Source organism: Anolis carolinensis, chromosome 1 (genome assembly GCF_035594765.1).
Source record: "Anolis carolinensis isolate JA03-04 chromosome 1, rAnoCar3.1.pri, whole genome shotgun sequence".
NCBI classification, from domain to species: Eukaryota; Metazoa; Chordata; class Lepidosauria; order Squamata; family Dactyloidae; genus Anolis; species Anolis carolinensis.
Genome location: NC_085841.1, coordinates 56,009,119 through 56,035,300, shown reverse-complemented (window position 1 = coordinate 56,035,300; position 26,182 = coordinate 56,009,119). Strand labels below are relative to the sequence as shown.

At 40.1% G+C, this 26,182-nt stretch overlaps 1 protein-coding gene across 1 annotated transcript; it reads right to left on the bottom strand.

Annotated features, from left to right (window-relative positions):
- Window positions 1-624: 624 nt before the first annotated feature.
- On the bottom strand, window positions 625-16,648 carry hnrnpu (heterogeneous nuclear ribonucleoprotein U). The gene is made up of 14 exons (XM_062974738.1): window positions 15,745-16,648; window positions 14,260-14,368; window positions 13,606-13,679; window positions 11,071-11,210; window positions 10,416-10,515; window positions 9,534-9,646; window positions 9,064-9,327; window positions 7,851-7,970; window positions 7,150-7,278; window positions 6,677-6,845; window positions 5,985-6,230; window positions 5,235-5,440; window positions 4,599-4,670; window positions 625-4,219 (listed from the first exon to the last, which is right to left on the bottom strand). Exons 1-14 carry the CDS (start codon window positions 16,427-16,429, stop codon window positions 4,166-4,168), a joined length of 2,481 nt encoding a protein of 826 aa, XP_062830808.1. The 5' UTR covers window positions 16,430-16,648; the 3' UTR covers window positions 625-4,165.
- Window positions 16,649-26,182: the final 9,534 nt, after the last annotated feature.

Sequence of the window (26,182 nt, the reverse complement as noted above, 5' to 3'; positions counted from 1 at the left end):
CACTGTGTTCTGTCACCGAGAACACTGCAGACCTCATTTTTCAGGGCCCTGGAAATCCATTGGTTGGGGCATTGCCAGACCTTATAATAATAAAATAATAAAACTTTATCTGTAGACCGCCCTATCTCCCCAAAGGAACTTGGAGCGGTTTCCAACATATATGGCAAACATTCAATGCCAAAAATGACCTTGAGCCATTGACTATAACTGTTAATGCCCAGCAATTATGAGATCGTACGTCCAGGTTGAGATCTCATAACCACTGAATAGAATGCCAGCCTGTTTGTAATGACATAAGCTTCTGTAAAATATTTGTAATGACAGATGGTCATTTTAATTCTGAAGCATACTAGGTCCTTGAAAGCTTATGCCTTAATAAGTTGGTCTTTATTTCCATATAACTTTTTATGCAAGACTAACATGATTATCCTTCTAAAAATTGCTACCTGTAAGATCATACTAAAAGAATGTCAGGATTTGATGAAAACAAAAAAACCCCCAGCCATTTCACTTTCTCTCAAATTAGCCACTCTCCATAACAATACATCAACAATATTTAAATATTCTTTAGCTATGTAGCTAAAGAGTAGTGCTTATCAAAAGATTCTAAATTCAAAATCCACGTAAGGGCAATATCTTTATTAAGCAAACAGGTCACAAAATATTGTGCAAGCATTTGAGTCCTTCAGAACTCATCATCAAGCAAGAGTAAACAAAGCAAAGATGCAGAATGCAAGGTAAATGTGATTAACGTTAAACTAAGGAATCTGCATTTTACTAGCCTTAAGACAGCAACTGGGAGGCTGCAGGTGACAAAAGGTTCTACCAGGTATTGCATCTGGGACTCTCCCAAGCATTGCTAAAAACAAACTCTGGCCAATTCCTCATTTTCTAAAATACACAATACATGTGAGACTTATGACCATATCCAGGTTTTTGAAAGTGGAAAGCAGATATACAGTGCAGAAAGAAAAAAATCAAGGAGCCATACTGGTTGAATAAATACTGAAATTCAGTAGTTGCTAAGGTAACAGCATCACTGAGCCCAAATTGTTAGTCACAGCTAAGTAATTTGTTTCTTGTTATTAACTAACTTCACGCTGTCTTATAAAGTTGACTTAGTCTAATGGAAGCCCAAAGATTCAGAGACTTAACAGCTTAGTTAAATCCTCTGGCCTGTAAATGACTATCAAGTTCTTCTTGATTCAGTGAGACTAGTGGGGGCAAACCATTTGATTCAGATAGCAATGTCCTGGGCATTACAGTAATGGTTCTCTCCAATCTTTAAGTGTTACAGTTGAGCAGAAATGCCACAATTCTTTCTAGTATCACAATTTTGCAAGCATAAATGAAACCTTATAGCCCTAATATGTAGAAAGCCGCAATTATCCTGCCCATCAAGTTTGCTCAAATGGTTCAGAAGGGTAAAACTTGTTTTTCTAGATAATGTTAACATTTTTAAAACAGCCTATCTGTGCTACAGCATTTCCACATAACGGAATATCACTATCATTGGCCTGTTTAGAAACCTCAGCAAGAAACCAACCCCAACCCCATTAGCATCTTTTAAAAAGTTGCACAAAGTTCAGACCTTGCCATAACTCAGAAGGGCATGGCTCACAAGACAACACATTGGTTCAATTCTGCTTTCCCCAGACCACATTGTTAAATTTAATATAAGAACATTTTCAAGCATCTTAAACCAGGGCTTCTCGTTTGCCTTACAGTTCAACTGCTGTCTATAGCCTATAGCCTGTCTGAAGCCACTTGACCTTGGACAAATCACTTTCTCAGCATCTAGAGGAAGTCAAAGGTAAACCTTCCCTGAAGAAATCTTGCCAAGAAAACCTTGTGAAGGGGACGTTAGGGTGGCCTGAAGAAATATTTGAAGGTTGTCCAGCTATGCCTAAACCACACAACAAAAAATGCACCTCCAAATTGCTTACACAAACCTGTCATCAATAGGACCCCAGCCATTGCAACCAGCTATAGCCGTCTTGTTATTGCAATGGCAGATTTACCCATCCTTTGCTTTTGAATTATCAACATTCTGAGTGGGGAGCCAGAGATATCAGCTCCCTGAAGCCTCAACAGTGGTTAAAGGTGTCAATACAATTATAACAGATTGTACTGCCTTTATATCTATGAACTTTGTGCCAACAAATTGCCTGTTGACTTAGGGCAATCCCATGAATTTCATAAGGTTTTCTTAGGCAAGGGATACTCAGGTGGTTTTGCCACATCTACAGCTATCCATATTTTGTTAGAACCCAACAGGCTACATCAGTGTTGATAGTGTGTGATAAATCTGATTCAGAGTCCATCCTGTTATGCTGCCTCCCACAGCAAAACCAAATATTACCTTTTTCTCTGCAGTCCCTCAGAAAGGCAACCAGACACTTGTCACCATTTTGAGTTTGAATGCAAAAGAAAACAGGCATTGACAGGTTGTGGGTGTAACCTTTGACCAGGATTTGGAACTGTGAGACAGGTAGCTTAGAGTTCATGCTCCCACCCTGTAATGCATTACAATGATATACTAATCATAGGTCAGGAGTTTCTGGTCATCAAGGCTGGCAAACTTCACTGGGGGTAATCTCCTGGGTTGCAAATCAGTGCCTCTCTCCCATTTTTGAACAGCTGTCATGTGTTCTCAAATCAGATGCTTTCCCCTCTTCCCCGGTTCCTCCATCTAGAAGCAACTCACTTCTAGATTAAAACAGCAGCAGACAACAAGGTAACAGGCCTGCAATTCACATCTCATCACGCCTCCCCAACCCCCAAGTGACTTGCAGGTCTGATACAGGCATTCTCTCCATTGGAATAGGCTAACCACTATTTCCATATTTCTCATCTGTACCATATCCTTACAAGTTTTCTAGAATAGTATTCAACATGTATGTTTGCATCAAATGCTACAAATAAAGAAAGCATTTGAGGCAGGGCTCACTATGCTCCTGGGAAGGTGGAAAGCTTACAAGTCCAAATGTAGGCATTGTTTGCACACTGAACCAAATGCTTCTCTTGTGAGAAAGTATGCATGTGGTGTATATACACCTCTCTGTGCATTTGTATATCCTTCCTTCTGCCATTAAAGGGATTTTAGACCAATGTGGTGAGAATCCCAGAACAAGAGTAAAATGTTTTTATTTTATTGCAAACAAACGGCTAGTTAATTTTTTCCACCTACTTTCTTTAGAGAAGTAAATCAGCAGGCTAAAGAGACACCCATCTGAAAACATGATTAAAATTAAGATATAAAATGGGTGAATCACAATTTCATTTGTTTACAAAATGGTGGAGTTTACTACTACAAGCACACTAAATACATAGTATTTGTGGGGAAAAGGTTACAGACACACAGCTAACTTCATATAGATCCCATTAGACAACTGGATTTACAACAAGTTTGTTTAATAAGAAATGGGCAGAGCCAGATTTTTCAGAATCAAAAATGCAGAACAAATGGAAAAAAAGTTGATGGTGTGAACCTTCACAAGTTGAGTCTACAGACAAATGCAACCAGGTTTTACATGCACTCCACCTTCACTATTTAGCTTTAGGTTTGCTTTGCGCCCTCAAAAACCATTTGTCAAATTAAAAAAATCAAAAATACATCCCAGTTTATTGCCAAAAGACTACTCTGATTTCTTTCCCTCTTCCATACCTAGGAACTGCATAGAGAGGATGGAGTGGAAGATGGAGTGTAATGAGCATTATTTACACAGTATTAATATTCATGGGGGGACGCTACAAAAAGCCTGGTTGCTAACTGTTCTGTTTCAATGACTCACGACTGTTTCTTGGAAATTTGGGAGGGGAAGAGAAAAAAAGAGAAAAGAAAACCTTTAATAAGAGGACACCAGATACAAAGCAACATTTTACTTTTGTTGTGGTAAAAAAAATCACATTTTACAGATAAAATGTAGAACCCTGAAATACTGACATTCTCTTATCGTGCACAATGCTGAGGTTCTCTTAAGATTCACTTTAAAACTGCAATTAAAAATGTACAAAAAAAATCAAAACCCACAAAGCTTCTAAAAAAGGAACCTGCAGGCACTTCCTCTTGTGGAATGTTTAAAAAGTTAGCCTACTAAAGAAAACAGTCGATTTCTTGTGAAGGTTTTGAAGAAATATGGATCAGTTCATTTTATTTGGGAATTCAATAGTATCCTTGGTGATAATGCTGACTCCATGGCTTCTGATCCCAGAATTGCTGTAAAAGAACAAAATGAAGCTAGTTAATACAGTACCAATCCCCATTCAAAGCCAGACGATTAAGTTCCTCTACTTATAATATTCTGCCTATATTACATCTAGCACAATAAATAAGCATTGGAAGCAGTGATCTTCTTTGTCTCTTTCCAACTACCATTTAAAAACCTGCTTTGGAGGGTCTCCCCAAAAGATCTCTTTCTGAACTGATGCTAAGGTTAATTTGAAGGGTCAAATCCTCTTGCAGTGTTCCTGCACCATCAATTTCTTTTTGGATCTAAGTATTTCTACTATTATAAATTTGTATCAGGATTTCCTTGAATATGTTGAAAGAATAGAGACCATGTTCAACTTAATACAAAATGAAAAAGATTACTTACACCCTGCTGCCACTGGTTATAGCCCTGAGATTGGTTTTTGTAGCCACGATTGTTTCCCCTTCCTCTGAAGTTCTACCGCAAAAGAAACACAAGAAATTCATTGTTAATCATTTGGCAAAATGTTAAGTTAAAAGCTTATCTATGGCACTATTGATAGTTTTACGAATTACTCCCAAGTTTAGCTAATCACAGTTTTGACTATTTCAGCAATGAAATGCCCAAGCCATCATTTAAGAAGAATCAAAGTTCTGTACTGGGTTGATATATTTGTAAATACTGTTTCTGATCCCATCTGATCAGTTAAGCAGAATCCGCTCTGGTTAGTACTTGGGAAGGGGGACCATAAGTCAAAACAATTTTCAACCCTTCCAACCTTTTACAGGTTTCACTAGTCAGAGAAATTTCTTTCCCAAATTGAAAAAGACAAAAAGTGGTCCGAAATAACTTCACTGCATACCACTCAGGTCAAACAGGTTCAACTAATAGAACAAAACACAGGCAAACACAGAAATCTAGTTCAAGTATTAGTAACTAAATATTTCATTTAGCATAATATTTTCAGATTATTTGCTATAAAGCAACACAATACTCAATATGCTGACAGGAATGAGATTGTACTAGCACCACCATATATACCTGGTTGTAATTCCCTCTGTTGGGCATTCCACCTCTGCTATAATTTCCTCTATTTGTATAACCACCACCGCCGCCGCCGCCGCCACCTCTGGTCGGGAAAACAGGTCCACGAGGATATGGATAACCAATGGCCCCACCACTGCCACCACCTCCGCGCTGTGGCATGTTGCCACCTCTTCTATTGTATCCACCACGATTCCCAGGGACTGCAAGAAAACAAGTTACCACTGCAATAACTTTTAAATTAGCTTGGTCTCCGATTCCAAGGTCTCACAATCCCTACTCACTGCCCTTCACTATTTGGTTTTATGTCCCAAAACAAGTTTGGCTTACTAAACGGTGAAAGCTGAACATGAAAGGTAGAATTCAGCTTTTTAAAGGTTCTGGAAAAAAATCTGCAAAATGTGATTAAACTTCCCAAAACAGAGTTGTTTAAATGATAAATTTACAGTGAGAAAAATTAGCAGCAAGTCCCACTGCATGGTAAACCTAATTCAGCCAAATCCTCCCCACCCCACCCCATCTTTAATCCAGGCATCAAATCACAAAACTGCCAGTTAAGCTAATTTATTTTGTTAATATCAACTATTATATGCAAGTCTGGCTTCTAATGTTATTTGTATAGCATTTCGCTGATTATTTATCCTAACTATCGGTAGCTTTCTTTTGAGATGAGCATTTCAGGCTCTTTGTCCCTTCCCCATAAAACCTGAAAATACAGAAGAGGCAAAGTTTAGCAATCCAGTCTACCTCCTCCTCTGAAGTTGCCACGCATGTTAAATCCACCACGTCCTCTCTGTCCACCTCTGTTAAACTGGTTTTTACCACTTTTTTTATTACTCTTCTTGGAGCCAGTGTTTTGCTTTTTTTCTGGAGGAAGGGCTTTCTTGCTTTCTTCCTTGTATTGTTCCAGAAGCTTCTGGGCCTCGTCTTTTTGCAGCTCTACGTAGTTGATTTCATCAAAGCATTCTGACACCTCTGGCAGGGTAAAATTTCCTACAAGACAGAGAGCCCTGAATATTCAGTATTTATTTCTAAATCCATTAGAATAAGCCAATGTTCCCCTCCTCTATAAAAGGAAATGTAAGACAGGTAATCACTTAGGAAACTAGGAGTAATTTTCTTGAAATATTCTCCCTATCCAAGATGTACTGGGAAACACATGTTTTGCTGAACATGTTTAGCTTTTTTTTCTAGGGCACTTTATGCCAAGACAGCTTTGTGCATCTGCATGAAGCATATCATGACTGAGTAAGTGTTAAGGACTGCAGCAGAGGGAACACAATATAGTGTGGTCTTACAAAGTTACAGAAGTCTTCCAGTTTTTTTTAAAGAGGCATTAACTGTTTTAAGGCAAAGAAATTTTGAATCTTTAGATTTTACATTATTCCTTTAAACAGATACGCAACATCCTAGAACACAGTATAGATTATGTTCCATGCCTTTCATTTTGAGCACTGCATGCTCTGGAAGATCTTTTCCCTCCACCTCTGCCTTCTTTTGTGTTCTTTGCTTGTAGTCTTCATCTTTTGGGCAAACAACAACTGCTTTGCGCTGGAAGCCTGCAAACAGGCACATTTTTCTCCTCTGCGCAGCTGCAGACACATTTGTCTGAAAAAAATGCAGTAACTTACTACACGTAGCTGTCATTGTTAGAGCTAAGTTAAATTAGTGTGCTTTTCACCTCCACAGGTATAATACAATGAAGATTACAAGTTGAAGGACGTTAATGTACATGTTAGGTCCTAAATGCTAAGCATTCTCCCCAATTTCAAATATATTATGAACATTAGCGTAATTATAATTTTCAACATTGTGACTTAAATACAAATTATCCCATTAATGTTTACAGTACCCACCCCTTACAAACTGCAGTTTAACTGTATTTTACAAAACAGAACTCTGGTCCCCATACCTGATCCAGAATGAAGTTCCGTTTCTTACGAGCTGCAATTTCAATGAACTTGCCAAGACACTGTGGGGCTCTCTGCAGCAGTGTGTTAAGTTTTCCAGTATCTGCCATTTGCCGCTTAAAACCTGCAACCTATTTTTAAAAAGTCACCCAACGTTCATTCCCATTATTTACATCATTTTCATCAATAACATAAACATATTTCTGAAAGTTCAAGAACTGAGGAGCTATTTTAACCAATCTTCTGTCTCACAAGAGACCAACTGTTAAAAATTAAACATGCCAGCCAAATTCACCCTATCGTTAAAAATACAACTTTTCCTCATGCACTTAGGAAAAATATGTTGTAACAAACATAACTTGTTGTTGGAATACCACACAAAGTCTGGCACTTGAACACCCTATTTTGAGATCATGTTTTATAATCAGGCCAGAGTTTAACTAGATTTGGAACTGAATTGAGTCTGAGGATAAATTATTTAACAAATCGCTTAAAGGATAATCCAGCTAAGTTATCATCAGTGCCTCTATCATAGTACCAGTCTATGAACAAAAGCTTCAAATAAATTAAAGGCCATTAACCTTTTTTATTACTAATTTAATGGCTGAAATTTCCCTCAAACAGAATTGCAAGCCCACAATTTCAAAAAGTGAACATTACAGAAAAGGGATGCAAAGCTAATAATGGAGTAGTCAGAACTTACCATCATTTTATCCATGATAGTATTTGTTCCAAGGATGTTGTATTTCCCAGGATTTTCAGCAGCATGTTTGGTGACCCATGTAGTCTTGCCAGCTCCAGGTAAGCCAATCATCATTATTACCTAATGCGAATTTAGACAATAAGGAAGTAAACAACAATGTGGTACCTTTGAGATACTTCAAGCTCAAGTTTAGAGATTATATGCTTAGAAAGCATACAGCACTACGGCAAGCTGGCACTTAAACTGACTAGATATGTAACATTTCCAAAAATGCTGAAGCCAAAGAAAAAGGTTGTCCCATCCCATTTTAGAACTACTAAAAAATCTAGAAGCACCTATTAAGATATTAAAAGTCAGCATTCCTGAATCATATAACATGCATCATGGTGTAACTTGACCAGGCATAGGGATCATATTTAAAACATGAAATATTGTTTGCATTTTTAAATTTATTTTTTGTACAAATGAGCTTCAAGACCCTGAACTGTTTGGCTTTCCCCATTTTTGTTTCCCAAATGAAATAAAAAACCCACAACAAAAGAGAAACCAAAGAAAACTTTTTTTCTCTTAAAGTCTTCTATAATAGAAAGCTAATATAAAGCACTCATTCCATAAAAATAAAGGAAAAAACCAATACCAGGAATTGAAGAGATGAAGGATATTGTAAACAGTTTTACCTAAATGCCCACCAGGTACATAGTTTTTAGAAATAAGGGGTGGGCAAGATATACATGAACATCTCATCTTAAATATTCTAATTGTTTAAAAAATATTCCAGGTTTTTCTCCAATTTTCCCTTTTATTGCAGATATACATATATTTAATTCTCAAATTATCATTTTTTTGTTTTGAGTAGTGTCCCCCCGCTACTTTGCAGAGTTTTACGGGTTTTTTCGGATGCTTATGGAACATGGCCATACAGCCCTCCCTCCCTCACAAGCACAAAAAGCCCCCGGCTGAGACGCAGCCTGGCCTGTCCTCAGCTGCCCGCAGGCAGTGCCAGTAGGCCTGGCCTGCGCCTCATCCTCTAAGCGAACGGCCCACGAGCTTCCCCAGGGCTTGCAAAGGAGAGAAAGGCCACTTAATTACTAAAATAACATATAAATATTAAAATAAATACAGCGTCCCTACTTTGCGGATTTTCACTTTTCGCGGGTGGTCCTGGAACGTAACCTCTGTGATAAGTGAGGGAACACTGTAGATCAATACTTACTTCACACTCTTTCTTGTGTTCTGGCCCCTTGGGTCCTCTAACTCTATCATCGAGGGACACATTCTGGATAAAAGTGTACCCCTCTGGTATGGGGAAGTAGGGCTCCTCTTTCTGGCCAAAGTTGAATTCAACTGCACAATTATGGCAGAGAACATGTGGGAAAAGAGACTGTCCAGAGAGAACTTCCTTACTGATCTTGAAAGCAACTCCAAGTTCTTGTCCGTTCTTTGAGTAAGAGAGTTCCACTTCATCACCATCAAAATTCTATCACAAAAGAAATGTGATCCTTTTTAACATAATGGCAACACTTAGGAAGATTCATACATCAGAAACAAATCTAGACAACTGCATGATGCAAAGGTGATACATAGTACAAAGATTGAACAGGTCCAACTACTTTAAGAATAATACTAAAGGCATGAAAAACTAGCATTAAAAATTCATAACGTAAGGAAATAAAAAGAACTTACAGCAAAACATCCGATCACATCATTTTCATCAAATTTTTCACCAAAATCTTCCATCTCACAGTTGCATGCTTTTATTCCTTTCATGGAGTATCCATAAGAAAGTTCTTCCTCACCTGATAAATATTAACAGTTGATGTTTTCGAACTGCAGAGTGTACAGAGGTTTGTGCTACACACTAATTAGCTTATCTCCTTGTTTCCATACCCCCAGCACTGTGGGCACGTGGGCATAAGAACATATGTGTGGGACTTCAGGAAACAACTGCTCCCACCAACTACTGTCCTATTACTTCTTTCCCATTCAGGTGGGTAACTGCATGGTGTTACTCCAGCTTCTGACCCCCCTTTTCCAGCCACATAAAGCCAACAGTGTCTCTGATAGCTACTAGTCCTAGGTCCTGAGCTCCCCAAACAGATGAAAATTGGAGGCAGAAATGACAAAGGTGACAATCACTTTACCTCTAATTTATTTAAGGAATTCAGTATACCAGTGAGAACACCCTGAATAAAACTTTTCTTCTTCAAACAACTGTAGACTTCTGAAAACATATAACCTATATCTACCTATATATATATTCTAAGAGCATTTTTACCTGTTCCATTACTTTTTTAAGAAAACTGACTTCACAAACTGCATGCCTCATAATGACAACTGTGATCAAATAACCACCACAAGTTGTTTTTTTTAAAAGAATTGACTCATCCAATAGTTTTGAATGGTTTTCAAAGGGGATGAGGCTGTGATATCAGTATTATACTGTAATATCAATATCATAGTGAAACAAACAAGCTTTTTGTAACTACAAAAAATCACTTCATTTTGTTTGTTGTGCATCCAAGAGCTGCATCTAATACCTCAACAGAAAGTAAAAACACTCCTTACCAAGCAACATCCCACTTGAAACCAGCGACCAGCCAACTCTTACTTCATGTATATCAATATCTTTTGTATAGAGATGCTTGACAGGGATTTTTTCAGTTACCTATTTTTCAAAAAAGCATTTTTAGCAGAAAGAACACCTCCAGCAATAAAAAATAAAGTAAGCCTTGCAATAATTTTGAACAAACATATACAATTCAGCCTTGGTTACAAGATCAAATAAAGGTGAACTGATTTCTTAGATCAGAAAACAGTTATACACGAGACCTGCAAGAAAATGTAGGTTCCTTCCATTTCAAATAGTCAAGCCCTTTTCCAGTATAGTAAGCTCTATTCACTCTGCCTATATTCTGCATTTACATCATACCCAATCATTGCAGTGCAATGTTTAGTATTCGCGAGATAAGACAAATTCTGAGATGTTATGCTTCTGAGAACCTTAAGGCATCAGAGGCCTGCTCCTGCCTCCCCTTTTTTACACAGGAGGTGCTTTCGTCAACTAAAGGATCTAATCACAACACTAATAGCACACTTTTACTTACTTTAGTGCCGCCCTAGACAGAATATCTTGTCCACCTTGATCTTTGTGAGCAATCTGTCACCATTAGTTTTCAAAGGCACCACTGGGGCATTACTAGTCAGTATTAATCTGGTTTACCTTCATCTCATAACAGACTTTTCCTTTGGAAACTCCATAGGATGCTCTCCCTCCAGCCCAAAGAAAGGCAAAACTTTCCATAGTCAGTGAGGAAGCACTAAAACGGTCTCTTGAAATTTTAAAGTGTAGGTCACAGTTGTCTGTTAGGAAAAAGAAAATCCCAGTTTGTTTCACATTACAATATAAAATACAGCATTTATAAAGAAATATAAGGTGTGTGTATATGCACACATTGTGTGCCTCCAAACTGTTTTAATGCTACTTTTTATGTCATTATATTCTATATACACAAAGCACATAATAGGACTACCAAGTGTGCTAATTCTCCCACCTGTCTATAAAATAATTGATAACTTGCCTAGTCGTTTTTGCTTATAAGTAAGCATGCCTTAAGATACTAATAGAAAAGGAGACTGGTGATAAAAATTGATCTTGGCAACTTTTGCCTAGCTGCATTAAGAAATCAAGAGATATATCTGAACATGCAGATGCTCCTGTTCTATAGCTCAAGAGTTGCACTGCAGGTCTAATGGCATTTACTCCCTTATACAGCATTTCATACAGAGCTCTTCCCTGACCTCATCATGAAAATCTGGTAACTGGCTCTAGCTAGTGGATTGGGGGTTCAGATAAAGCAAGCTTCCAACAAGCATTTAGTATGGCCAACTCTACTTTAAAATACAGGGTGTGAGATTGTGCTCTCCAGAATGAACAAAAAACAAACAAACCCCTAAGCTAGTGTAGAGCACGTGCCAAATAATAGTTTTGAAGCCTATGTATTATTTCAAGATTAGTGTAACTTAGCATGAACAGGAGCCATATATTACAAGGATCTCAATGACTTGAGAAATTGTCACTTTATGTAAAAGTGCCTGAACAGAACCAGATAAATTAATAATAAACATAAGACATGTGCTATTGAATAACGTTATGCTACAAACAGGAAAAATGAACCAGTGATTAAGAGCAGTAAATATCTCACTGGATTTTAAAAGCAATGCTACACAATTATTTGGCTTCTATAGCACCAAAAATGTTCTGCCTCCCCAGCTTCTCTATAGCTGTAGGTTTCCTCAATTTGCAACTGAAGGCTTTTGGCAAAGAGGGATGGCTCTATTATGTAGACTGGTGAACACTGTTCTAAAATGAGAAAATATGGCATGTAACTTGCAAGATTGATTTTCATGAAGTCTTACTAACAGCATTTAAACACTTTAGGCACGGATGTAAGCAAACCACACAGAATCCAATGTTGCTTAATTCCAAACCTGCCAATAACAGCAGTTTCAACATGTAAGCTAGGCATATCTGGAGGTGAACCTGAATAGAAAAACTCAATGGAATTTAACTAAAAACAGGGCTGAGTTGCAAACTATCCTGGCAAACCAAATGGATCTAACATATTCAGTCTTAAGAATGTGTACTCCTCTCTTTAAAACAAAACCTTAACTTTGTTTGGATTATGACTGAAAATACAGAACAATTAGATAGTTAATTCAGTAACTAATTTATACCATTCTTCAGCCTTATTTTATCCTCACAAGCACTATGCAAAGAAGATTAGATTAAAAGAACATCTGCTTCATAAACAGTTTCATGGTTCATTGCTGTCTTGAACCAGATCTTCAAAGTTCCACTCCAAAATTCTGATTATAGTCTAAATGTCTTGCTGGAGTATCAATTCAATGAACATTTAACACACAGTTTTGAAAAACAATTTTCTATTATTCTAACAAACCCCAAACATACCAATCTCCTTATGAAATTTACCTTCACATCACATGATGCCAAGTAGAATTTTCTATTCCCAATTGCCCAATAGTGGAACTTTCTATTCCTAACTTTGGATTTAGCCCTTTCAATAAAACATTATGGTATTGAGCGTTTATTTCTTAAAATCATTCTGTGCTTCCAAGGCATTTATGACTTGTGGAAATCCTAATGAAAATGAATGTATCACTGGGCTTTTTTGGCAAATATTTGATCAAAGGGAATTTGCCTTTGCCATCCTCTAAGGCTTTGAGAGTATGATTGTTCAAAGTCACCCAATGGGGTAGTCAAGATTTCAAACTCCTGTTCTTTAGAGTAACACCACACCGGCTGTTTTTTCCGCATACTTTGAGGAATTCTAGTTAAAAATAACCATGCAAAACTCAGAATGTAAGATGTTTACATCACAGATGGAATCCTGCCAGTGCATAACATTGATGAGAAAGACAAGATAAAATCTGCTGGTGTCAGGCAACTTATTTTTTTCAGCAGCTCTTTTGGAAAAGTACAGAATGAAAATCTGGTTTGACAATATAAATTCCTCATTTTATGCTTTGCTTTTTACACCATACACTAGTATGAACAGACTTGTGTGCTCTAATGTGATTAAAAGCTGGCTAACATCCTGTAAGATCAAGTATATGAATTACAGCTGAAATTGTGCCTGATATGATCATATATCCAGATACAAATATATGAAAGCAGCTGTTCATGTATTTCTGTAATTATCATGAAAAGAGACAAGAACACTAGTTTTTTACTTACAAGTATCAAGACAAACCACTGTGTCATCAAAGTGTTCATCCTCTTCTTCAACCGGTGGCTGTGGCGATTTGGCCCTAACCAATAAAGGAAGTTGCTTGAATACAATTCATCAATATTTATTTATTTATTTCTATCTATCATTTCTACCCCGCCCTTCTCACCTGCAGGGACTCAGGGCAGCTTACAGACTGGCAATTTATGCCAATACACCATAGTACAATAAAATAAACATTAAAACAGTTAAAACAATTATAATATACAATATACAAAATTTAAAAGTGCAAAGTGCTTATAGGGATTTATATATATATTAGAGTCTCACTTATCCAACATAAACGGGCCGGCAGAATGTTGGATAAGTGAATATGTTGGATAATAAGGAGGGATTAAGGAAAAGCCTACTAAACATAAAATTGGGGTATGATTTTACAAATTAAGCACCAAAACATCATGTTATACAACAAATTTGACAGAAAAAGTTCAATACGCAGTAATGCTATGTAGTAATTACTGTATTTACAAGTTTAGCACCAAAATATCACGATGTATTGAAAACATTGACTACAAAAATGGGTTGGATAATCCAGAACGTTGGATAAATGAGACTCTACTGTATACATGGTATGTATCACAAATTGAGGGTACTATATTTACCTGCTGTATTTATTCTCTTCAATATACTCAAAGTAACCTCGTCCATGGTCTTCACGTGGCCTTTTCACTCCCCTTTTTTTCTCACTGGGTTTTTGCTCAGTTTTAGCATCTTAATTTTTTTTTTTGCAGAAGAAAAAAACAGGGAATGTTTATTTATTCATTGTATTTATATACCACTTTCCTCACCCCTGGGGAGACTCAAAGCAGTTCACAACATAATCAATGACAAAACTCAATGCCTCACATGTATAAAACACCACATATGAAATCAAAAATCTATAACAATAGACTAAAACCATTGAAACTATAAAACTATAACACCAATCACAGACCCAACAACCTTTAGACCTTGCATATATTTCAACAAAAGTATCCAATTTTAACGTATGAAAACTCAGTTCTATCATCTGTCTCTCACATGTTACTTCGGATTCAACATCTGACCGGAGAGCTCGGATAGCGGAAAAATATTTTTACGGCATGTTGTAAACCACTTTCTACATCCTTGCAAGCATCAGATATTACACTGATTTCCCCTTTCCACATTTTAGTTGTTTAAATTTTAATTATGGTTAAATTCTAATTTTCTGCCTATAAGCACTTAATTTGTTTTTAAGTTCTTTGAGTATAATGTCCCTCCCTTTCAGAACAAGTGATTTGCATTCACTCAAACATAAGATTTCCCGCCAAGCTCCCCTTCCATCAAAATTTATATCAATTACGCTGTAAATCAGATCTGCATAATGTGCGATCCAAATGCTTCAACTCCCAAAATTTCTACCATTGGATAAGCTGGCTAGGGTTTCTCGGAGTTGGAAGCCCAAACACCCGGAGGGCCGCAGGTTGAAGATAACTGCTTTAAATACTAATTTGGAGGAGCACTCTGTCTAAAAGATCTAAATTGATTATCTACTATTCTTTTTAAGTTTGTGTGGCGTGGTGTAATTTGTAGGGCTGCTTTCTTCTTGCAACAGACCTCAGCTGTTCCAACAATTAAGTCACGCAGCGAAAGAAAAAAAATCCCGCGAGGCGTCAGGGCGACCTCTAGCGGGGGTTTCCTTCCGCCTGCCTGCCCTCGCCTGACGCGCCGGCGCCAAGGGACTGCCTCCACCGCCTCCTTTTGTGCTCAGGGTTTGAACTGGAGCCCGCATCGCCTCACGGGCGGAAGTGACGCAGGCCGCAGAAAGCGCTCCCTCGCAGGTCTCCACAGCGCGCCCCAGCGGCTCCTGCGCGCCGCCCTCCCTTCCCCCTCGTTGCGCGCGAAAATGGCGGAAGCCCCCCCCCCTCACCACCACCACTACCTTTACAGGCGCCTCTGGCCTTTACAGGCCTCTTTGCGCGCGAGGCCTAGAAATGTTTCCCTTTCGTCTCTCACAGAAACAGGAGGGAAAGGGAAAAAAACAAGATGGCGTCTCGCCCTGACCCCGCTCTGAGGCGCGAACCTCCCGCCGACGCCCATCCGGGCCCCACGCAAGCACGACTCACCCCCAGGACGCGCGGCAGCCCCGCCGGGCTTGGGTTGCTGGGCCTGCTGCTGAGGAGGCGGCTGAGGCTGCGCCTGCGACCCGGGCGAGGTCTGCTTCGAGGGCGCCGGAGCCGCGGAGGCCTCAGACGCGGCTGCCTTGGCGCTGGGCGCCTCCTTGGCCCCATGACCGTTGGCATTGCCGCCCCCGCTGCCAGCCGGAGCGGCGGCTGAGGCGGCCTCGTCCTCCTCGTCCTCTCCCTCCTGGAAGCCCTGGTCGTCGCCGTTCTCGTCATCGTCGTCCTCGAGGTCCTCGTCCTCGCGGGCGGCCGCGCGCTCGCCGTTCTCCTCGCCCAGCTCCATCTCCTCCTCCTCCGCGCAGCCGCCGAACTCGGCCTCCTCCTCTTCCTCCTCCTCGTCGTCGTCGTAGGCCGCGGCCTGATGGGGCCCTCCGCCCGCAGCCGGGGCCAGGAGCTGCTCCGGGGCGCTGCCCGCCGCTCCCCCGCCACCCGCCGCGGCCTCCCCCGCCGCCGCCTCCTCGGCGTTGCCGTTGCCGGGCTCGCCGCCGGCCTCCTCGCGGTCCAGCGCGGTCTGGAGCCGCTCCATCAGGTCGGCCTTGAGGCCTTTATCGGAGAGGCGCCGCTTCTTCAGCTCCTCGCGGAGCTCAGACACCTTCAGCTTCTTCACGTTCACCGGCGAGCTGCTCATGGCGATGGCCTTCCCGTGGGCGGGCGGCAAGGGCTGTGGCGGAGTGCGGCCTGGATGTCGGCGGCTGGTCCTGCTGCTCCTGCTTCCCTCCCGTGTGGCTGCGGCAGCTGCGGAGGAAGAAGGAAGGAAGGACGGACGGACCCGCCTGGCGCCAAATCCTTTCAGCGAAGCTCGCGAGGCAGGGGCCGGAGACGCGCCTCGCGGGGTCGAGCACGCAACGCGACGCTGCCCCGCCCCCGCCCCGCGCCTTATATGGGCTGGCCACGCCCCTTCGCGCTCCCGCTCTCGCCCTTCCCCCCTTCCCTTCCTCCAGCGCCACTACCGTAAGTGCAGGCCCTTGCGCGGCATTACCGTAACCGGTCTACCAGTATTAAAAAACTCTAAAATCAGGCCAGTAAATAAAGAAGAACCCAGAAAGCAGGGGAAATCAAAACATGAAACAATCAGGGCCAGCGAACACCTCCCAACAAAGGATTACCCCAGGCAGTATGCAGCCAGACCTTGAAGCTGAAAGACTATTCAGTACTACTCCAGGTGGCCAATTGCACCATTCACACTTGTCGCAAACAGATACATAAACCCCACTGCCTAGTTTCCAACAGACCCCACATTCTCTGAGGTTGCCTGCCACAGATGTGGGCGAAACGTCAGGAGAAAATGCTTCTGGAACATGGCCATCTAGCCCAGAAAACTTGCAGCAACCTAGTGGCAGCCATGAAAGCCTTTGACAATACACTCATAAGCACATTGGGAAATATGGCGCATTCAAATAAGGAGGCAAAACTCAAACCCATCTTGCTAAGAAACCCCATAACGGGGTACATTTACACTTTAGAATGGACCGCTTAAATGCAAGGGCTCAATATTTTGGGATTGTGGGAGCTGTAGTTTGGCAAGATATTTTCTGCCAACGACTTCTAGAGCTGTGTCAGGGAAAATGGCCTCGACAGCATTAATTCTACTGTGATGCACCCCTAAATCAGAAATTATTGGAAGGAATAAAGGTAATTAGGGTGATTAACTGAAACATTAATGCTGGCTTCCCAGTGATAAAGGACTCTTGTCACAGCCTGGAATCTCCACAGATATATATTTTTTTCCTTTCCTTGCCTAGTTTATCCATGCCACACAGCCTCTGTGGGCGAAACGTCAGGAGAGAATACTTCTGGAACATGGCCACACAGCCCGAAAGACATACAACAACACCAAAGGTAAAGGTTTCCCCTAACGTTAAGTCCAGTCATGTCTGACTCTGGGGGTTGGTGCTCATCTCCATTTCTAAGCCGAAGAGCCGGCATTGCCTGTAGACACCTCCAAGGTCATGTGGCCAGCATGACTGCATGGAGCGCCGTTACCTTCCTGCCGGAGCAGTACCTATTGATCTACTCACATTGGCATGTTTTCGAACTGCTAGGTTGGCAGGAGCTGGAGCTAACAGCGGGCGCTGAAGCCGCTCCCGGGATTTGAACCTGGGGCCTTTCGGTCTGCAAGTTCAGCAGCTCAGCTGCTTTAACACACTGAGCCATCGGAGGCTCCATTGGAAGGAATACAGCTACAATAAAGGCTAATGTGCCCATCAGTACAGGTTTATTCCTGAGGAACAAGTCACTGATTGGGTTCCTAAACAGACTGGTCGTATCCCCTTTTAGGCCCAGGAGCTTTCTGCTACAGTACACATACATGACCTGTACTACTATTGTTTGGACTGAATGCAGAGACATTTTCTGGTTTCCAATGGCAATTTATCAGACAAGTCTATAATTTCATCATCCTGGCCTGCATGCTGAACATCTAATGCAGGATTAGACCCAGAGCAAAAAGTTGTGGAAACTGGAGAAGAGGACATAAAAAAATTAAAGATAGGCAGATGATGCCGTACTACCAGCAGAAAACAGTAAAAACTTGGAATGATTACTGCAGAAAGTGAAGGAAGAAAGGGCAAAGGCAAATCTATGGTTGAACATCAAACAAGCTAAAATATAACCACATATATAACTTTGAAATAAACAAAGATATTGGAATAAAGAATCTCCATACCTTGGCTCAGTCAGTATTCAAGATGGCACCTGTAGTCAAGAAATCGGAAGAAGGCAGCTATGAAGGAACTTCTGACAAGTAAAATATATCATTTATATTAGGATTGTCCATGACATTGCATTCCCCACTTCTAGGTACAGTTGTGAAAATTGGAGAATGAAGGGCACTGAACAGTGGATAAACTGATAGGAAGAATATCTTCCCATTTGAAATACAGTAGAGTCCCGCTTATCCAACATAAACAGGCCAGCAGAACGTTGGATAAGCAAAAATGTTGGATAATGAGGGATTAAGGAAAAGCCTATTAAATGTCAAATTATGTTATGATTTTTCAAATTAAGCGCCAAAACATGTTTTATAACTGACAGAAAAAGCAGTTCAATACATGGTAACGTTATGTAGTAATTACTGTAGTTATGAACTTAGCACCAAAACATCACAATTTATTGAAAACATTGACTACAAAAACATTGACTACTAAAAGGCAGGCTGCGTTGGATAATACAGAATGTTGGATAAGCAAAGGTTGGATAAGCAAGACTCTACTTTAAGTAGAAGAAAAGTTCTATAGACATCATAGACTGCTAAAAAGACAAATCAATTAAGCCTGAAGTCTTCCTCAATTTTTTTTTAAAGTCAGGAGCGACTTAAGAAACTACAAGTAGCTTCTGGTGTGAGAGAATCGGCTGTCTGCAAGGACGTTGCCTAGGGGATGCCTGGATATTTTTATGTTTTACCATCCTTGTGGGAGGCTTCTCTCGTGTCCCTGCATGGGGAGCTGGAGCTGACAGAGGGAGTTCATCCACACTCTCCCCGGATTTGAACCGGTAACCTTCAGCTCAGCAGTCCTGCCCGCACAAGGGTTTAACCCATTGTGCCACCGGGGTCTCTCTTGATGAATAAACTGAAACCATTATACTTTGGTGAAATCATGGCTCATTAAAATACAACAATGCTTGGTAAGTTAGAAGGCAATAGGGAAAAAAGAATGGTATTCCAGATAGATTCTTTGTAAAAGAAGCCACATTCCTTGGTTGGCAAGATTTAAAAAAGGCTGATAGAGTGACTTGAGGTCAAAGTCAAAATTGACTAACAGCAGTTAAGAACAACTCCATGCCAGCTCTCAGAACTCTTCTCCAAATTTCAAATGCGTTGATTTTCTTCCTATCAGCTTTTAGTACCATATAAAATTTGGTCTAGATGATTCTAACTTTGGAGTTTAATAATATATCTTTTGGCTTGAGAGTCTTATCAGGTTCCTTCACGGCCACATTTCCAAGTCTTCTGATTTCTTGGCAACAGTCCTCATTTTGATTAATGATTGAGCAAAGGTGTGGAGAATAATCTGTGTCTTCACAGTGTTGAATTATCACTTTGCTTTTGAACTTCCTTCATGTTCATCAGTATTTTCTAAAAGTCTTTGCTATTTTCTGCAAGTTAATATGGTGTCATACACAGTAATTTCTCCTGGTGTGTACACACACAAAGTCCCATTTGGCCTGCATACAACAATCCAGTATTCACCTGCACTCCACAAGAAAAATCATGCTGATACGCTAGGTCACACAAACAGTCCAAGCCCACCCAATCTGTTATTCTCTTCTCACAATAGGCAACTGGAATATTTGAAATGATTGTGGGAACTTGTGTTCTTTAGCTGTTAATATACAGAGGATTACTTACTTTCTGTTTGGGAAATATATACAGTAGAGTCTCACTTATCCAACATAAACGGGCTGGCAGAATGTTAGATAAGCAAATATGTTGGATAATAAGGAGGGATTAAGAAAAAGCCTATTAAACATCAAATTAGGTTATGATTTTACAAATTAAGCACCAAAACATCATGTTATGCAACAAATTTGACAGAAAAAGTAGTTCAATATGCAGTAATGCTATGTAGTAATTACTGTATTTACAAATCTAGCACCAAAATATCACAATGTATTGAAAACATTTACTACAAAAATGCGTTGGATAATCCAGAACATTGGATAAGCAAGTATTGGATAAGTGAGACTCTACTGTACAGTGTGTCTCCTATCACAAAGGCACTGCTGGCTTCTATGTCATTGTCTAATCCCTTTAAAGCGATTTGAGTGGGTCACCATAACCATACTCTGTCATAGTAAACTTCATAGTTTAACTCAGTGCACTGTGAAGAATCAAGACTAGTACGGTGCTAACATTGAAAACTGAGGTGAAGTGATCCAGAACAATCAAATCACTGCAACTATTTTTATACATGTAAGTTCTTACTTGCTTCACGCCCCATATAACAAGTAAATTTCTTTTAAGGCTCTTTAAAATGTAAGTCTCAACCCCAAATGAGATCCCCAGAGTTCAATGTTGGGGTCACAAAAATGTTGGCACTAAACATTTTCTGAATACCCCCCATTTATACAAATCTGTTAGGAACAACAGGCAGTGTTTACAGTAGATTCTGATGAAAATGCTTCAGCTGTACTCCACAAAAAGGAAAAATCAGCCTGTTTATCAAGGCTTGCAAATGCTGATTTATTATCAGTAAATGTTTGATTTTCATACCTATTTTATATACCTAGTTGCAAGCCCTGTTTTAAGGTACTGTGCCATATTTGGACAGTGCCATCTATGAAGTACCTTACACGATTTGATTAATTTCTTATGGAAGAGCAGAAGAGATAGCATTAAATCAGTAGTGAGTAAAATGGAGCCCTCCATATGTTTATGGACTGTAACGCTCAGTGTTCGTCTCCATTGGGAATGCTGGTTAGGGGTGATAGGAGTTAAGATGCGCTATGCAATGCTCCAGATGTCTTTCCTGCTTTTATAACTTTTTGGTGGTATGTAATATAAATGGATCCTTTATATCCACTGGGATTTCCAGGACCCCCTGGGGATACCAAAGTCTGTGGATTCTCAAGTCCCATTGTATGCAATGGCATAGTAAAATGGCATCAAGTTTTGCTTTTGGAAAATTTTAATATACTTTAAAGCCGTGGGTGGTCGAATCTCTGGATACAGACGACTGACAATAATATCGTCCGTTTAAGAACTACATCATCAAAACAAAACAGTATAAAATGTTTAAAAATCATATGGTTCATATGTCTTCAAGAGATACACAGAAACAGGGCAAAAGGATTACCAACCTAAATGCACTTACTTTGTGATAATCCAGCTCAAGTCAATATAATTCATAAACTTCCAAGAGGGCTCAGGATAGTAACATTAATCCTGGAAATTATGTTGTTGAAATTATACAAGCATACTTCTCAAAATCAAATCCCTCCTCTGACCCTGTCCTTTCAACTATTGAAGGTAGGCTACCTTAGTATGCCTACTCCTGGTCATTGTTAGTGTGCATGTCTCTCTAAGAATTTTGGCACAGCAGATTTTCATGTAATTTTCTGCTTGCAAGTTTTAGTCACAAATACACTTCTTGCTGCAGTTAGTCTGCACTTTGTATGAGTTTGCTGTAGAATTTGTAATCTGCACTTCTCTCTATATGTACTTTAAGATCACACAAGCCTCAGATTGTAAGATTTTCTGAAAAATTTAGTATTTTAGCATTATTATTATTATTTACAAAATAGGGCTATGTCTGTATAATTCCTCTGTGGGGATAGTATGAGGTATGTTGTTACCCAATATCTGCCTACAAATATTAATTAGTTCCACTACTATACTATTATCTCTCAGTTAAAGGGTTTTGTGAAGCTGAGGCAGACTTGTACAACATGTGTCTAAGGAGGGCAGTTTCCAAGGCCAATTCAGTGTCTCTTCCAAAAAAAATTTAGAGCCTTTGGAATTTAAACTGATCTCTACCTTGCCCCCGATCGGCCTCATGTTAAGGTTCGTCTTGGTGATCAATAATATCTCTGTTGCACTTTATTCTACCCCTTCAGTTGGAAATAGTTCCTATGTTTACCTCATCCCAAGCCCCTTACCAATAATAATAGTCCCGAGTTACTTACTTCTTTCTCTAGTTTATGTTTTTCACTATATGCACTTTCTTTGGCCCAGTTCATTTTTTATGAACTTCCTCAGGTTTTTTTTTAATCAAACCAGGTTTTATCTTAATGTGATTTTATTATGTTTATTGATCTGTTTTTATATTGATGTGTTTTTATTACTATATCTGTAACCACTTGGTCTTGGCCGCATGTAAGCCACCCCGAGTCCCCGAGATGGTGGCAGGGTATAAAAATAAAATTATTATTATTTTATTATGACACAGCAAATAAGATAGACATGCTGGATTTCGTATCACAAAATCACAAGTCGAACACTTCCCAAGTGTCTAGTACTGTGTGATGTATTTTCGGATGATGCATGCAGATTCCAGTAGGGTGGCCTTTTGCAATTGGCAGATCGTGATTTTGTCAATGTCTATTGTTTCCAAATGCTGGCTGAGATCTTTTGGAACGGTACCCAATGTGCCGATCACCACCTGGACAACCTGTACTGGTTTCTGCCAGAGTCTTTGAAGTTCAATCTTGAGGTCCTGATAGCGGCTGAGTTTTTCCTATTGTTTTTCATCAATGCGACTGACACCTGGGATGGCAACATCAATGATCCAAACCTTTTTCTTTTCCATAACTGTGATGTCTGATGTGTTGTGTTCCAGAACTTTGTCAGTCTGGATTCGGAAGTCCCACAGTATCTTTCTCATTCTCCAATACTTTTGCAGGTTTGTGATCCCACCAGTTCTTTACTGCTGGGAGGTGGTATTTGAGGCATAAGTTCCAATGAATCATTTGGGCCACATAGTTGTGCCTCTGTTTGTAGTCTGTCTGTGCAATTTTCTTAAAGCAGCTGAGGAGATGATCAATGGTTTCGTCGGTTTCCTTGCACAGTCTGTATTTTGGGTCATCAGCTGATTTTTCAATCTTGGCCTTAATTGCATTTGTTCTGATGGCTTGCTCCTGGGCTACAAGGATCAGGCCTTCTGTCTTCTTCTTCAGGGTCCCATTCGTGAGCCATAGCCAGGTCTTCTCTTTATCAGCTTTTCCTTCAATTTTGTCAAGGAACTTTCCATGCAATGTTTTGTTGTGCCAGCTGTCAGCTCTAGTTTGTAGTGCGGTTTTCTTATACTGATTCTTTGTCTGCTGTGTTTTGAGGAGTTTCTGATTTTTGACTTCAATCACAGCAGGTTCTTCACTTTGCTTTACATATTCTGTCAGGGCATGTTCTTTTTCTTTGACTGCTTGTTTTACTTGTAAGAGTCCTCTGCCCCCTGATCTTCTAGGCAGATATAGCCGGTCAACATCACTGCGAGGGTGCAGTGAATGATGAATGGTCATGAGTTTTCTTGTTTTTCTGTCCAAATTGTCCAGTTCCATCTGTGTCCAGTTTATGATGCCAGCAGTATATCTTATGACAGGTATGGCCCAGGTGTTTATGGCCTTGATGGTGTTGCCTCCATTGAGCTTGCTTTTGAGAATTTTTCTGACCCTTTGTGTGTATTCTTTGCTGACCACAGTTTTCACATGTTCATGCTTGATGTTGTCCAGCTGTAATATGCCCAGGTATATATAGGCCTCTGGTTGGTGACACTTTATTGTTTGGCCATTAGGCATATTTATGCCCTCACTTTCAATGATTTTCCCTTCTTCAATGCCACTGTCGAACATTTGTCCAAACCAAACTCCATGCTGATATCAGTGCTAAAAATTCGGACAGTGTAAGTCAGAGACTGGATTTCAGTTTCCGTTTTCCCATACAGCTTCAGGTCATCTATGTATATCAGATGCGAAATTTTGTGAGATTTCTTAGATGTTTGATAGCTGAGATTTGTTTTTTGTAAGATTGTTGACAGAGGAATCATGGCAATAATGAAAAGCAGAGGGGACAATGAGTCTCCCTGGAAAATTCCTCTTCTGATGTTGACAAGTCCATAGCTTTCATTTCCAACAAACAGTTCAGTTTTCCAGTGCTCCATCATGTTTTCAATAAAGGTGCCAACGTTTTTACTAATCCCGATGGCGTCCAAGCACTTGATGATCCAGCTGTGTGGGAGTGAGTCAAAGGCCTTTTTGTAGTCAATCCACGTCATGTCAAGATTAGCTTTTCGGCTTTTACAGTTCTCCAGAATCATTTTATCAATTAATAACTGGTCTTTTGTGCCCCTGCTTTTCCGTTTGTTGCCTTTCTGTTCATCTGGCAAGATGTTTTTTTCTTCAAGATAATCTTGAATTTTGTCAGCTATGATGCCAGTCAGTAGTTTAAACATAGTGGGCAGACACGTTATTGGCCTGTAGTTTCCTGGTGCTGCTCCTTTTGCTGGATCCTTTTGTATCAGGTATGTTCTTCCAGTTGTTAGCCATTCACTAATACTTCCTTTCTGCAGCATCTCATTGAATTGTTGGACCATTTTTCCATGTAAACTCATCAGATGTTTGAGCCAAAATCCATGAAGTTGATCACTACCAGGCGATGTCCAGTTTCTGACTTTTTGCACTCGTTTGCTGATCATTTCAGTTGTTATTTCCATCTGCTCCATTTTGTTCTCTGAGAATTTTCCTTCAAACTCCTTTATCCACCCAGGGTTTTTGTTGTAGTTCTTATTATTTTCCCAAAGCTCTTTCCAGAACTTCGTTGTTACAGTTTTCTCTGGCTTTATGGTTGCTGTGTCTGTTGTTTGGTTCAGACTCTGGTAAAACCATCTTTGGTCTGATTGAAACAGTTGATTTTGTCTGTACTGGATGATTCTGGCTTCATATCTTTCAATTTTTCTGGCTGTTGCTATAATTTGTTCTTTCACGATTTCCAAAACTTCTTCAATTTTTCTGGTGTTCAGCCAGTACTTTCTGATCAGGTATTGCTTGATTTTGTCATTCTTCAGTTTCTTCTCTTTCATATTTTTCAGGTTACTTGCATCTGATCTTAGTTTCTTGATTTTCAATTCTAGCCTGACCTTCCACTTTGGTTTTCCAGTCAATTTTCTTTGGGGCTGCCTTGGTTGTAGGAGCCCAAGCTCTTCTGTTACTATCACTGCTGCACTGTAGGCAAACTGGTTTGTTTGTTCTATTGATGTTATTTGGACAGTGGAGAGTACTGTATTCACATCGTTCATGAGAGGTGCCAGGTGTCTCTTGGGCACTGTTTTTAGAGTTGGGAGCTGCTTTCTTATTGCATTTGCTGCAGTATGAGCCATGATCTTATTCTTGAGCTCTTGTTGTCTTGCTGTCAAGATTCCTGGTGGTTCAACGGGTGTTTCAAGTGGTGGTTCTTCAAATTCTTGCAAAAGCTCCACACTTTCTTCTGGTTCAATCTGTTCCACCATTCCAAGTGTTGCTGGAGTCTCTGCTGCTGTCTGTGCTGTGGTCTGATGGTCATTTGCTTTGCAGATTTTCTGGATTTCTTTGAGTTCAACTTCACTGAACACTTTGTTTCTGATTATGAATCTTCGTTGGTCAGCCAGTCGGGGTTCTGTTATCTGTGAGTCAGGGTACTCTTGTTTCCATAGCTGATGCATCCTGTTTTGGTAGCCCAGAATTCTGCAGGAGGAGCCACAGGATTTAAACAGTCCTTACATAGTCTTTAAACTCTAGTAAGATGAGGTCCTTAGATCTGTAGCTTTGAATTGGAGTCTTAAATACCCCAATGGCACTGTCTGATCTTGGAAGCTAAGCATGGGCAACTCTAGTTAGTACTTGGGGACTGTTAAGGAATAGAGTAGGTTATATTCCAAAGGAAGGAATTACCAAAATCACAATTGAGCATTCCTTG